The sequence below is a fragment of the Pinus tabuliformis genome, chromosome 8 (genome assembly GCF_031772625.1).
Source record: "Pinus tabuliformis cultivar Carrire ecotype Pingquan chromosome 8, CPIR1, whole genome shotgun sequence".
Taxonomy (NCBI): domain Eukaryota; kingdom Viridiplantae; phylum Streptophyta; class Pinopsida; order Pinales; family Pinaceae; genus Pinus; species Pinus tabuliformis.
In genome coordinates, this window is record NC_142294.1 from 1481265087 (window position 1) to 1481278927 (window position 13841).

General features: G+C 37.4%; 1 protein-coding gene across 1 annotated transcript; it reads left to right on the forward strand.

The window, feature by feature from the left end:
* The first annotated feature begins 2509 nt into the window (after positions 1 to 2509).
* Positions 2510 to 10440, forward strand: LOC149241418 (uncharacterized). The gene is made up of 4 exons (XM_089367517.1): positions 2510 to 2830; positions 6158 to 6304; positions 6429 to 6554; positions 10145 to 10440. The coding sequence occupies exons 1-4, from the start codon at positions 2732 to 2734 to the stop codon at positions 10340 to 10342; spliced, it is 570 nt and encodes a 189-aa protein (XP_089223643.1). The 5' UTR covers positions 2510 to 2731; the 3' UTR covers positions 10343 to 10440.
* The last annotated feature ends 3401 nt before the right edge of the window (positions 10441 to 13841 follow it).

Below are 13841 nucleotides of genomic sequence, written 5' to 3' on the forward strand. Positions count from 1 at the left end.
TTTTAGGTAAAACATGTTCTTCATGCTTATAGGGTTTTTTAGGTCTTAGGATTTACTGTCTCGAGTCAAAGGAGTCAACATCATGTTTATAAGACCCTTATGGGCAAAAATATATTTGTAAAAATAATTATTTTTGAGTTTAGAAAATCCTGGAAGCTCCTAAAGTACAAGTCGACCCTGGGAAAATCAAGTCGGCCTAAAGGAGAGAATTCGACCCCTTGAGAAGGATATAAAAGGAAGCAATTCAACCTCATTTGGAAAAACTCACTCAACAAGTTCAATCTACAAGAAAGAGTTCGATCTATAGCTGGGAAGAGCAGGAAAAGAAGAGTGAAGGCCAAGAAAGCACAAGAAGGACATAAATATTTTGTTTTGGGTTCTATCTCTCTCACACGTGCGAAATTCTAGGGTTTCTTGGCTGCAGGAAGAAGTGAAGTTACAGGTCTGAGTTGTAGGAAGATGAAGTGCAACATCTTGTAACTAGAAGGAAGGATACTTGATCTAGAACTCATAAGGAGTTGTCTTGCTATTAGGAAGGTCCCAAGAGGAGGCTGCTCTAGGGTTTCCTTGGAAGCTTTAAGGTCGAAATTGCAGGGTCGAAGTTGCAGGTTGGGTAGCAGTATTGAAGCTGGCAGGTCAAAGTTGCAGTGTCTAACATTTTGGTGTAGAATCAAGGAAGGATTTAAGGAAGGGATGACTTTGTACTAGGAGAAGGATTGGTCTAGGGTTTGGGTCTTTGTATATCATTTGAAGCATATTTTAAGAAGAAAGCCAATATATGTGTCTATTGTTGTTATTATTGTTCTTGACATTGTTTGATGAATAGATCTAACTAAAGAACACAAAGAAGATAAATAAGATTCACAAGCAAATATCAAGTTAAAGGAAAATAAGTACAATAAGTTGCCATTATCGATTTTCTAACAATTTCATCCTGGACTTCTCGTGGGAAGGCGGGGGGGGGGGGGGTGGTAGTTGCATTGAAGAGGTAAACAACAATTAGGGCTTGCAACTGAGCACAGGGTTTGCCAAAAGGGCCTTAACCATCAGAGCCACGTCTCGACCACATCCATTGTTGAGGCACGGTGATAATGAGGCGAGTGAACCTAGTTGGTGAAGTCTCGAAAGACAAAAGGATTTTAGGGGATTGAAAACCAAAGTGAGGCCAATGCACAATGTACAAAATGAAGGATTTTAGGGATAAAGGTGGAAGGTAAACCAAAGCCTAAAGGAGTTGCAAAGGAATGGTAAAACCAAGACACAATGTGAGGAAGATTGTCGTAGGCAGGAGGAGCACAAGGCTACCTTACCCCTAGATAACACGTTGAACCTTCCCCAAAGAATCCTAAACCAAGCAAACCAAAGTAATATAAATGTAGCTGACCCAGTGGAAAAAATTAAGAGCAAAGACAATACTAGTATACTTGTTGGAGTTGAGCTCCCATAAACCTAGAAGAGTTTAAGTGCAGGTACTCCCACCAGTGAGTATGCGGGCCACATGCAACCTTGCCAATACTTGGAAAGTGTAGATAGTCTAGCTCATGAAATGGAGTGAAGGATGGAAGGCCAAACCAACATGGAAGAACAACTTGGACCTTCCACATTGCTTAAGGAACTACTATAGAAGCTGCAAAGGAAATATCCCATAGATAACCCGACAACACGACATTGACACCAAATATCATCAATTTGACCCCAACAATTGTAGGAAATTGAGGAAGTTTCAAAGATTTCCAAATTAAAACAGTGCATTATCATTAAATGTGGGTGACACTATCCCTCTCTTTAATGTTTGGGGTGACAACGGAATAACAAATCTGCTCAGTAACCTAACACACATCTCAACACCCCATCAAATTTTTATTTATTTTTATATAATTTATTATTATATTTAAATTTTTAATCCCCTATCCTTATCACTAATGTAAGTAATTCATAAGAGAGTATCAATAATCATATTAATCCATAAGAGATAAGATATCCCTGCAAGAACTTAAGATTACCGCCTCGCTTGCCCGGATGGTCACATAAAGAGTGGCCCTGTCCCCACAAACCAAAAAACTCCTCAAAAACAACATAATTTCCCCACCCCACACTAACGTCTTTCAAGGGAAATGGCAAAAGTTGAAAAGCTACTTAAGGCGGTGAAAATATTTTGAAATAAAGGGAAGAGTATCCCCACCTTCGAATGCTTATAATACTAGATCAGTGAGTGCTGCGATCCGATGTAGTGTAGGGTTTAGTGGTTCTGCATGAGGGTTCAGGAAGATTCAAGGGGTTTATCTCGGGATTTAAGCCTCCGACCGGATCAGTAGAGAGACTGTAAAATTGAGGTGCAATGGTTGTGTCTTCTTCACCTTCGACAGATTTCTCTTTCGAAGCCCAAGAATTAAGTTCGCTGTTATTGAATGCTTCCTCATCATCGTCTGATATTTTGAATTCATGTCGGGTCGTGGAATCCTTCATCGATAGGCACAGCTGGGATCAGACCAGGAATTTTTAAATAACATGCTTCCCCGTTCTGCTCCGCAAGATCTTCGGCTTCGAGGAGGTCTTACAGCCGTCCGGCATTGGCGGATGGATCGCGCAGACCTCTGAGCATTCCGCGAATGCGGTCGTAAATCTTCTCTCGCCGTCTGGAGCTTTGTTTTCGTCAATCTTTGCCGCAGACGAGGAAAATGTGGTTCGCTATGTGTTTCCATCCGAGCGCCTTCCGGCGTGGATTCGTCACATGCTTCAGTCGGAGAGGGGTTTGTATATCTTATCTGAAGTCTGCCCTGCTTTATTTAAAGACCGATTGAAGGAGGACGGCCATGGAGGAGGATTTCAGGTGCAGTTGAATGCATTTGAGTATTTTATGTTTTGGTTTGCTTATTACGTTGTATGCAAAGATAATGATATTATGCATCGTTTGAATTCGGATGAAATGAAATTGGGGTTTAAGAAGGCTTCCCGGTCTCGTTTCGAGAAATGGGCGTCTTCTCTGCATAGTTTGCACGGTAGCCATGACAATGGAAGGCTTGTGAAGTTCAATTCTAGCCCTTATTTGCATCTTCTGAATTTGTATCTACACAAATTTGTTCCTATATCTGATTTTTGTGCTCCCAGTGTGTCTGTACATCATTTTTTCGAGGAGAATCCATCGATATTTTCTCGCGCCAAGTTTGTTGTTCATACCTTTGTACAGTTTTGGTTAGTGAATGGATTTTTCGCCCTTACCTTCAAGGGTTTGCCAGTCTTTTGGTATTTTGTTACCTGTTAATAATCGATTTCATAGGTATGGTCTCCCCAGTGTAGAAATCACAGAGGCTGTGAAAATACTGGTCAATTATGTAAGCAGTACTTTGTGTTGGCCTCAAGAAGAGTTGAATTCTGGATGGAGAGCTGCATCACAAATGGATACCTTGAGATTGAGGTCATTTTCCTTGCCACGGAGTAGTTTGGTTGTGCCTGCTACATGGTCCCTTCTGTTACAGAGGCCTTTGTACATGTTTATATTACGAGCTTTCAGTTATTGGCCAGTAGGTGCTTGTCTGAAGAAGGCTACACACATTATTGATCTATGGTTGGATTATTTACAGCTTTGGAATATTGGTGAAGAAGGCGAAATGATGCCCGCTCTCGAAGAGGATCATTATTTGGAGGCAGAGAATAAGATGCTTAGGGATAGGGATCAACGATTGTCTCCACTTTCAGGTAGCTTGCTTCAAAAGCAAAAGACTGGTACTGATTCTGTGGGATCATTAGTAAAAAGAAGCACGAAAGAAAGTTGTTATGGATATAATGATCATTGGCAAAAGTATGTTCTGGCTAATTATCCTTTTTATAGCTCTAAAGATCCAATGGTGGATTAAAGGTACTTATTTCAAGGTAGGATCAACAATTAGGATTATTATACCTAGGTTTTGTATCTAGAAAATTCAGACATGAGGAATTTACTTTTGGAAGTGTGAAAATCAATTAGTTGGAACTTCCTCTTGCATGGGAATAATCACGTAGCAGGAAAGGAGAAAAAGTGTTGTCCTCCTTTTAAATATTGAATTTGCCTTGGTGTCAGTGCTATATTAACAGAAAAATTCAACATTAACAACAAATGATCCATTCCTGATAGATTAAGTTATGAGCAGTCTTCATGCATGTAAATGTAGGCTTGAATTTGATATAATTGTTTATTAGTTTAACAAACAAAAAATGTCCTTGGTTTATTTTATAGGCGTTTAAACTATCTTTCTTATTTTGCACTCAAATGCTTTGTATATGAAAATTACGTCGTGTTATTGAAACTTAATTTGGTTGTTAATTCAACAAACAAATAATTGTCTGTGGTTTAAATTAGAGACATTTAGATTAGCGTCTATTTTTGGATCTCAAATGCTTTGTGTCTGAAAAATACCTATCCAACTTATTATTTTATGTTGACAAATTCATTGTAGTTTAAATAGTTGTAGACAAGATTTCCAATCAAATAGCTAAGCACACCATCTATTTACAGTCTTTTGTGGAGGGTCATTTCCATAAATTATCATGTCTATTGCTTGAGAAACAATGGGTAAATTCAGCCTGATGTCATTGCACTGAAGTTACTTCTATTTGATAATTCAGCGAGCAATTTATATGCTTCATGTTTTGGACGAGTTCTGCAAAGAAGGATTGAGTTTTGCATTTTACATCTGATAGGTACTTCGCTAACTTTGTATAATGGGCATAGATATTGAATGGATATGGACAAACTTGTGATCCCAACCCAAACCTGGTTTGACTATGCAATTTTGAAGAAAATGTTTTTTGGTATATTCTTATGCACTGTCAAGGGTTCTCAACACAAATTGGGAGTGATCATGTTTGCTGTCTTTATAGTATAATTGGGCTAGGAGGCTCATTTTACAGCCCAATGTGAACGTGATGTGTAAGTATGCCCGTGCTGAACTTGGACTCTAGAGTTGACATGTGTCCCTCTTAAAATAAAAATAAAATATTCTCTAAATAGAAAAGTAATGTTGGCTATAATAAAAAAGAAAAAAAGAATATGCTATACATGTTTAATTAGTTATCCATTTGACCTATAATATAATTTCATGTAAAGTAATTAGAAGTAAAAAAAATTATGCGAGTAAGATGTTTAAACCTTATACTTTTCAAAAAATAAGTTAACACTTTATATAAATAAATTACTTGAAGATCTATATTAATAACTTGTGTGAATATCAACTTATGTGAATCTGTGCTTAAGATGGATCCATGCCGGTAAATCATAATGCTTTTCTGACCAAAAAATGTCCTGAATGTGTGTAGTAAGACTTGAAGATCTATATCAATAACTTATGTGAATATCAACTTATGTGAATCCGTGCTTAAGATGGATCCATGCTGGTAAATCATAATGATTTTCTGACCAAAAAATGTCCTGAATGTGTGTAGTAAGTCTGTTGCTTTCAAAGAAAATTGAAGTCCTAAGTTTCTCAAATCTTTCCCTATAACTGTCTGGATAATGTTGATATGCCAATAGTCGGCATTCGTAATCCATTCTCAAGTCACATAAGAAGTGAGTGCAACTCAATGTTACTTAGGTGGATCATGGTTGGGTGGGCAGTGGTCTTGCCTGAAACCTTGCGTTTCCTGCCAAGTTTGATGATTGTTTTTTAATGTCTTATTGAAAATGTTCCTGGATTTCAATATTTCACTGTTTTAGCTTGATCTTCTAACAAGTTCACTTCTTTGATAACGGTAGCAGTTGGTGGTTATTATTTCTAATTTGTTTCTTTTATCCAGATAGAAACAATACTTGAAATCCAATTTACATTCGTGCATTTTCGTTGTATATTCATGATCACTTTAATTTTCAACAGGTTTGGTATTTGGCTGAGATTTATGTCAGTTTATACTGGAGTTCATAGTACATGTATAATTTTGTTTGTTAATGTATTTTCTGACAAGTATATCAAATGGGATTCAAAAGGGTGGACTGTGGTTATTCACAGTTGAATTTCCATGCGTATTTCATTGTATCATTAGAACTGAGATATGTAATGGCAATAACATCTTTTTCTGAACGTGTCCTTTGCAGTGTTACCTCTATTCTTTGCTTTTCCAGAAAATCGGTTTTATAATTTGTTAAAGTCTGTTGTATTCTAATGTAATATTTTGTTTTCATCTGTAGGTATTAAGTGTTTTGGTATCTTCAAAAGAGCTACTGTGTCTTATTCGAAGCATAGATTCGACATACAATGATGTGAAGTCGGGAAGTGCGCCATGCTGTTTTGACAGTTTGCATAAGGTTGTGCCTGCCATCCGAGAGCAGCTACAGGTCTTCCCTCTATGACCTATATAGTGTTCTGACGTAGGCTACCTTATCCAATGCACCATTTTTAAAAAGGTTTTGTTTGGAAAATGCCTCATTATATTAAGATGTTTCTTTGTGACTACTACAGGACTGGGAGGGTGATTTATCAAATTTTGAGAAAGGCAGTGAAATTACTCACTCTCCTTCGCAAAAAGAAACACCGATGTTGCAACTTTTCAGCACCAGTGATAGTGGAGGCCATCAAATGCTAAAGGTAAGTTTTTTGAATAGTTTCTCTTTATCTCTTTCTTTTTGCAAGACTCATTTGGTTGATGGATAGGTTTATAATTTATTCTGCCCGTACATCAAAATTGGAACGTTACAAAGATAATTCCTTACAAACATTAATTCAACAAAATTTTTATTTATGCCATTATAAGGAGGTAACTGCATCAGTAATTGTTTATATTAATTTTCCCAGAGAAAGATGTTCCCTTAACTTGCCCACATATTAACTGTTCCAAGTGAGGAAGTTGGTACATTGTCAGAGTGATGGAATCCCCCTTTCTCCCTCCTTTCCCTGCATTTTTTTTTCTGGGTGAGGAATGGAATTGACTTCTAGTTGAAATACCAGCTGGTAACTGGACAGAACTACTTGGGAATAGATCCTGTAACCTCCCTGGGTATTATGCCTTCTGTAGAAAGGGTTGGGCAAACTGAGCTATACTATTGTGCTAAGTTGGGCAAACTGAGCTATACTATTGTGCTAGGGTTGGGCAAACTGAGCTATACTATTGTGCTAAGTTGGGCAAACTGAGCTATACTATTGTGCTAAGTGTTCATTACATATGTACAAACATGAAATCAATCACTATCTTTATTGGGATTTTCTATAACTAAAATGGAAATGAATTCTATAAATCTTCCATACAAAAGGTTAGAATGACTTTAAAGCTGAGGTAGCTGGACATTATTTTATTCAAGAGGAGAGCTGTGTTGGAGTAGATTATTCCCCAATTTTTTGACCACACTGCAGAGCTCATCTTCAGGGTATAATTGAAGTTTGATTAAATTTGGGCTTGATAAGAACATACTTTTAAAAAATTGATTTCTGATTAATCTTAGCTGGATAATAACCTAGTTGTGATTTAATTTTGCTAGTTGGAAAATAATCTGCCATGGTCTGGATCTTCAACTTGTCCTGACGATGAACCACACTTGTTGGTTTGGAACGCGTCGACAAATGATTTATGATGTGATTTATGCCGAAAAATCTTCTCAATAATTGAGTTTTTAAACTTTATAGATGATTTTTATTTTTTATTTTTGGGAGGGGGTGGGGAGGTAATTTAAAGGCCTTTTATTAACTGTTGATGATCACATATGATCCAACCTTCTGTATGCCTCTGGTCTGCCACTAGGGAAACCAGACCATTGGCAATACAGGAGGTCTGCTGTCCAAAAATATACATTTTAAAAAAATATACTGAGTTCTAAAAAAGCCTACAGTGCCTTGGCTTAACAGCCACAAAATATAACACATAATCCTACTATAATAGTAAAGATAGAAAACATAAATTTTCATGAGGAGACTAGGAGGTGGAAACCTCCACATCTATGGGTGCTTGATCACCTAGATTGTCTAGATGAGTTGGGCCTTTGCCATGCGGTAAGACTGCTTTTATCCTTGTCAAATGCTTGTCCATGGCTTTAAATTCCAACTGCATCATGTTCATCATCATCAGAATTTTGTTTTTAGTGTCATTTTTGGAAAGGGGTACCCTTCCCTGCAGCTGTCTAGTTGTAATGGGACTGGTACATCTACTCTTGATAGATGACCTTTCAGCAATGAAGCAGTGATACCTCTCAAATTTCCATTTCCATTTTCCCACCCTCAAATGCTAGTTCCAACTCACACGGCAATTGATGAGCTTTCGGGGTTATGTATGCCCTGAGGAGGCCCTGCTGCAGATAGAATCCACCTCAGAAGTGCGTGCCCCGGCCAACTGAGGAGTAAGGACTTGACGGGAGGAAGAAAATAAAGAGACCTGAGTAGGAGCTGATCCCAAGAGGAGGGTAGCCCAAGATGGTCTGGTCCCTCTCTCACACCACACCTCGACAAAGCCTCACACCACCATAAACAAAACTAGAAAAACCATAAAGCAGTAAGGAATAACAGAGGATGCCCTGGATTCAGCATAATCAGATAGAAATTTCCATTCATGAATAACATTTACCATCATGAAACAACAAAATGTGCCTTTGCAAAGCTTCCCAAATCTGAACTAAGACCTTGCAAAGATTTCTTTTCTCATGCGAGGAGTTTGGTGGAGAGTAAAAGCATCATCTGAGATAATGAAGGGACGTACAACTGTGTACACATTCTCATGAAGTGGTGTGGTGGGCACATCTACCTTGTTGGGGGTTAGATGAAGTTAATTTGATGTAAAGCATCAAAGAGGAAACATGACATCAATGACTAGTTAAATGTGTTGTTTAGAAATTAGACAAGGTTAGAGAAGGTTATATTGAAATTTCACATTAGGTTGGCCTATACTTCTACCCCTTTTTTGGTTTCTTCTCTTTTTTCAGCTTTTATTTTTTTACGCAAAGGAGAATTTGCATGTTTGCAAAATGATGCTTTCAAAAACATCTTCATCCATCTGACAAATCTATAATTTCTCCATAAGTATACAAAAATGGTGAGGAGTGCAGAGTTCCTAAACTACTGGTCTGTCTGATCTTCTGCTGTTAAAACTTAAAGTTAGCTCTAAGAGTCTAAACAAAACAATTTGATAATTAATTTTGTATGAATTGAAACTTCTGTGTCTACCTTAGATAAAATTTTACTTTGAAGCACATCGCTGTAGATTATACAACCTTTAGGCATACATATTTTCTTGATTATCTCTTCTATTTTTTGCCTCACACCAGATACTTCTAATTGATTTATTCCAAAGTGTGTTTCCATCAATAGTATCAATAGATTTTCGTATAGGGGACCTTGCTAAAAAGATCTTGCATTCTGTCCCTCGTACCTTATTTAAGAAATGCCACCCATTTCCAATGGAGTAGAGGCCACTTGTTTTCATTTTTATCTCTCCAAAGGATGTTTCTAATGATGCTCTCTAGATATTGTATAATTGTAGTAGGGGCCATTAGAATGTTGCTTTGATAGAGGGATATCTGATAGGATTGGCCAGTGTCCAGTCTCTTGCCGTATGTTTCAAACTTGACAGGTAAATAGGATAGGCCAATGGGATTGCTAACTTCATCAGTGTTGATGAGGTAGGGATGTAAAGATTGCCCTATCTCTTTTATTTAAGAAAAGCCCCATCTCTTGTCCGTCATGCCCATGGGGGAAGTTCAGTTTAGGTTTTAGCTTATTGTATAATACCAGTGTCCAGTCACTTGCCTTATGCTTCAAACTTGACAGATAAATAGGATGGGCCAATGGGATTGCTAACTTCGTCAGTGTTGATATAAGGTAGAGGCGTGAAGGTTGCCCCTGATAGAGGATATTACAAGTAGAGGAAGGTTCTCAACATGGCATTACTAAGTGATTGCATCCATCTAGAATTTGAAGAATTATATATTTTTGCTTGTCTCTGCATTAGATATGTCTACTAAATGCTTCCAGTTAATGGGGCATTGATTTGAGCATTCAATATATTTTTATTCTTTATCAAAGTATTCTTTCGTTGTATTTGTATTTTTCAATTTATGCCTTATGGCGTTTCCTTTGCAACATCTGGTGCAAATGCTAGTATATCTTACCTCATTTTATGGTTAACATTGTATAACAAAAACATGCGTTGTGTTATGTAATTAATACTAACATGTAATATTGATTTTTTTTGTCAGAATGCTATAGGTAATGATTGCCAAGACGATGATCCAAATTATGTTCAACATATATCAGGAGATGATGAGGATGAGGATGAGGATGATGGTGGTGAAGGAGGAGATGATGATGATAGTTGCGGTGTTGGTGATGATGTGGATCAGAGTAATGAGGATGGTCAAGATGATCATGAGGATGATCTTGGTGGTGGTAGCTAGGCATGCATATGCATTGTTTTTTATGAAGAAATTATTGTGTAGAATGACATTGTTATGTTTAGATGGGTGTTGTGAATTTACCCTATATCAATAAGACATTTTGATTTTGTAATCATACGATGAGTTTGATTTATGTATGTTGTTAATTTATCGTAGAATAACGATATTCATGAAATATTTTGATTTGTTAATCATATTTGAATTTTACTTGTTTTGATTAAAAATAATACTGATTTTATTAGTATTATGTTGCTATTTTATACATGTTTTGAAAATTGTTAATGACACATTGTTATTTTTTTGGATGGATGTTGTCAATTTCTCTTAAATTTCTTTACAAATGATTTTGAATTGTGATATCTGCTTTAATGATATTTAGAAACTATCATATATTTCACTATGAATCTATAAAGGGGGTCATATATGTAAAGAAAAATATACTCTATATAAGAAGTCAAATGCGGATGTAACCATGGATGCAAAATTGAAAGTAAAATTGGATGTTAAACTAGGAATTAATACAAAATGCAAACAATTGACATACAAAGTGTTTTAAATTAGAAGTGAAAAATTGTGCAATAGTTGACACAAAGAAGGGAACAAAACATATCATACAAAAGGATATCAAATTGCGCAATAACAAGGACACATAAATGGGCACTAAATTAGATGCAAAAAAAGACAACAACTAGATGTAAAATAAGATGCAAAGTTGAGCGTTAAAAAGAAGCAAAAAACGTTACAAATTAATCTGCCAAATGATGATGCAAATAATGGTGTAAATTTGGGATGCAAACTTGGGTGCAAAAAAGGAAAAAAAAAAAGATGTAAGAAAGACATAAAACAAGATGCAAAATGGGGCTGAAAAAAGGTGAAACCAAGGATGCCATATTGGATGTAAAAAATGATTCCTAATCACATGCAAATTTAGGCTCGAACTCAGACACAAAATTATATGCAAATGTGGACACAAAATGAGGCAAAAAAAGATGCAAATTCGGATGGTGAAAATGATGTAAAACTAGACACCAAAAAAATGCAAAATTGGATGAAAAAGTCGGTGTAAATAATGGTGCAACATTGGACACAAGTAGACACAAAAAATGGTGCAAAAAGGGGCATAAAGTAGCTTAAAGTTGGATGCAAAACTTGGTGCAAAAACAAAATACAAAAGTAGACGTAAAAAATGGCTCTAAATTGAATGTACCATTAGACACAAAATAAGATGCAAAGGTGGACACACCACATGACTCAACATAAGATGCAAATATAAATGCAAATTTGGATGCTCAAAATGATGTAACATTAGATGCAAGAGATGGTGTTAAAAATGATGCAAAATTGGATGAAACAAATGACGCAAAATATGGTGCAAAATGAGATGGGAAAAATGGAGACAAATCAAACGTAAATGTGGATGTAAAAAATGGTCCAAAAAAAGATGCAAAAATGGGCACAAAAATGGATGCAAAATTTGGTGCTAAATCAAATTCAACACATGGTGCAAAGATAGGCACCAAAGCTGGTGCAAAAACAGAAGCAAAAACTAGTGTAAGACTAGATACAAAACCTGGCATAAGACTAGATGCAAAAATTGACACAAAATGGATGCATAAAAAGACGTTAAATTGGATTCAAAATACAGTGTAAACTTGATGCAAATGATGGTGCAAAAATGGAAGCAAAGAATGACACAAAATAGGAAGCAAAAGAGAATGAAAAATAGATGCAAAAAATGACACAAAACTAGAAGCAAAACCTATCATAAAATAAGATGGAAATCTTGGTTCAAAATTTGACGCAAAAAATGATGCATAGTTTGGTGTAAAAAATGATGCAAAATCTAGCGTGAAAAAGGATGCAAAATCAGGTGCAAAAAAGGACGCTTTAAAAATTGTACAATAGAGCCAGATTTAGCGCCAGGTTGCTCATCACAATTACAAAAAAAATGCACTAAAATCTGGCGCTAAATCTGGCGCAAATCGCTGGTTTTGTTGTAGTGCTTTTACCTATGTCCCATTTGTTATCCCTTTCAATGCCAGAACTTATGCTTTGCGAGATTTCTTTTAGAATTTCCTAATTCCTCTCATAGTTATGGGTTCTTTCAATTCTTGCTTCTCTTATTGTTTTTCCCTCGCGACAACATACGTCGCTTAAACAACGCGATAGAGGCGTCTTCTTAGGTTTGCCTCCAGGGTAGGCTAGTTTACTGTTTCTCGCCTCACAGGGAGTCTTGGTCATGGACATATCTCCCAGTATCTAGGCATCACAATTATGACCATATTTTCTTCCACCCTTAGAGGTCTTCTGTTTCCCTATTTCCCTCTTTTCTCGGTTCTACTTGCTCTCTGAGGTTCTTCGTTTTTTCCTTCTAGTTTTCTCTCGGAGTTTCCAATGAGGGTCATTATGATCTCGCTCTTCCTCATTTCTTTTTGATAATTTTCCATGGTGGAGACCTTTCCATTCCTGGAATCTATTCCCTCCATTCCTAGCTTCCTCTCAAGGATTTTCATTGCCCTTTTTACAGTTTTCAGCCAACTAGGGTCACAGGAATTCCTGGGTGCCTTTCTATCAGACTCATACCTTCTCCTGAACAAATTTCCTAGATTAATATAGAAAGACATACTATGCCTTACGAATATAGGGGCCAGAGTATTAACATACCAACTTGCAGGATTGGCTCCGCTTATGTCCACATGCTACAACGTCATTCTTCGGCCACCTTTCCTCTCTTTGGTTCTCATCTCCTCCCTCTGCATGCATCTGTCTATGGCCTATTTTCCCTTATGCTTTATTCCCCTCCCCTTTCTGTCTTTTCCCTTTGCATCCACCTATATGTCATCATTCCCTTCACTAATCCCTACCTTGGAATGGTGACCCTCTGTCCTGATTTCCACCTCCTCACATTAACTCTCACACACTCCCAGCTTCTCTTATCATATGATCACATCCCTTGCCCTACCACATGATGGTGTCCTTCTGCCAGCCCTCCTACTGGCCCCCCTGCCATCCTCATTGTCCTCCTCATCCGTCTCCACCCTCCTTCTCTCGGGGTCTCATCCTTCCCTACCCTGCTCATCCACTTGCCTTTGCCCCTGTCCTCTCACTCTGTTTCCTGTGTCTGTCCTTTCGGACACTTGGGTTCTTCCTCCCCCTTCCCGATCCCATCTCCCCTATCCCTCTTCCTCCCTTGTGTTACACCCCGATCGGGGGATCCCCTCCCCTTCCTTGTCTTTTTCCAGGATTTTTACTAAGTTTGCCATCTCCTCCATCTGATGTAGCTCTTCCTCGTTTATGTCTACAATTCTTCCTACATGGCTGCTTCCCCAATTTGCCAAGTTGTTAGCTACCACATTGCCTTTCCTTTGTACATGTGTGGGGAGGATGTAGTCTATCTGTCTGGTTAGTTTACCGATCTCCTGCACTAGCCATGCAGTTCTCCAACTTCGGCTGATCTTCTCCCACTGAGTTCCTTGTTGTAGCTTTTTTACTATTTCGA

Excerpts from the sequence above, each read along its gene's own strand:
- LOC149241418 (XM_089367517.1), top strand. The coding sequence starts at position 2,732 with ATGCTTCAGTCGGAGAGGGGTTTGTATATCTTATCTGAAGTCTGCCCT. Across the intron at positions 2,831-6,157 it reads GCCATGGAGGAGGATTTCAG|GTATTAAGTGTTTTGGTATC; the intron begins GTGCAGTTGAAT and ends TTTCATCTGTAG. Across the intron at positions 6,555-10,144 it reads GAGGCCATCAAATGCTAAAG|AATGCTATAGGTAATGATTG; the intron begins GTAAGTTTTTTG and ends TTTTTTTGTCAG.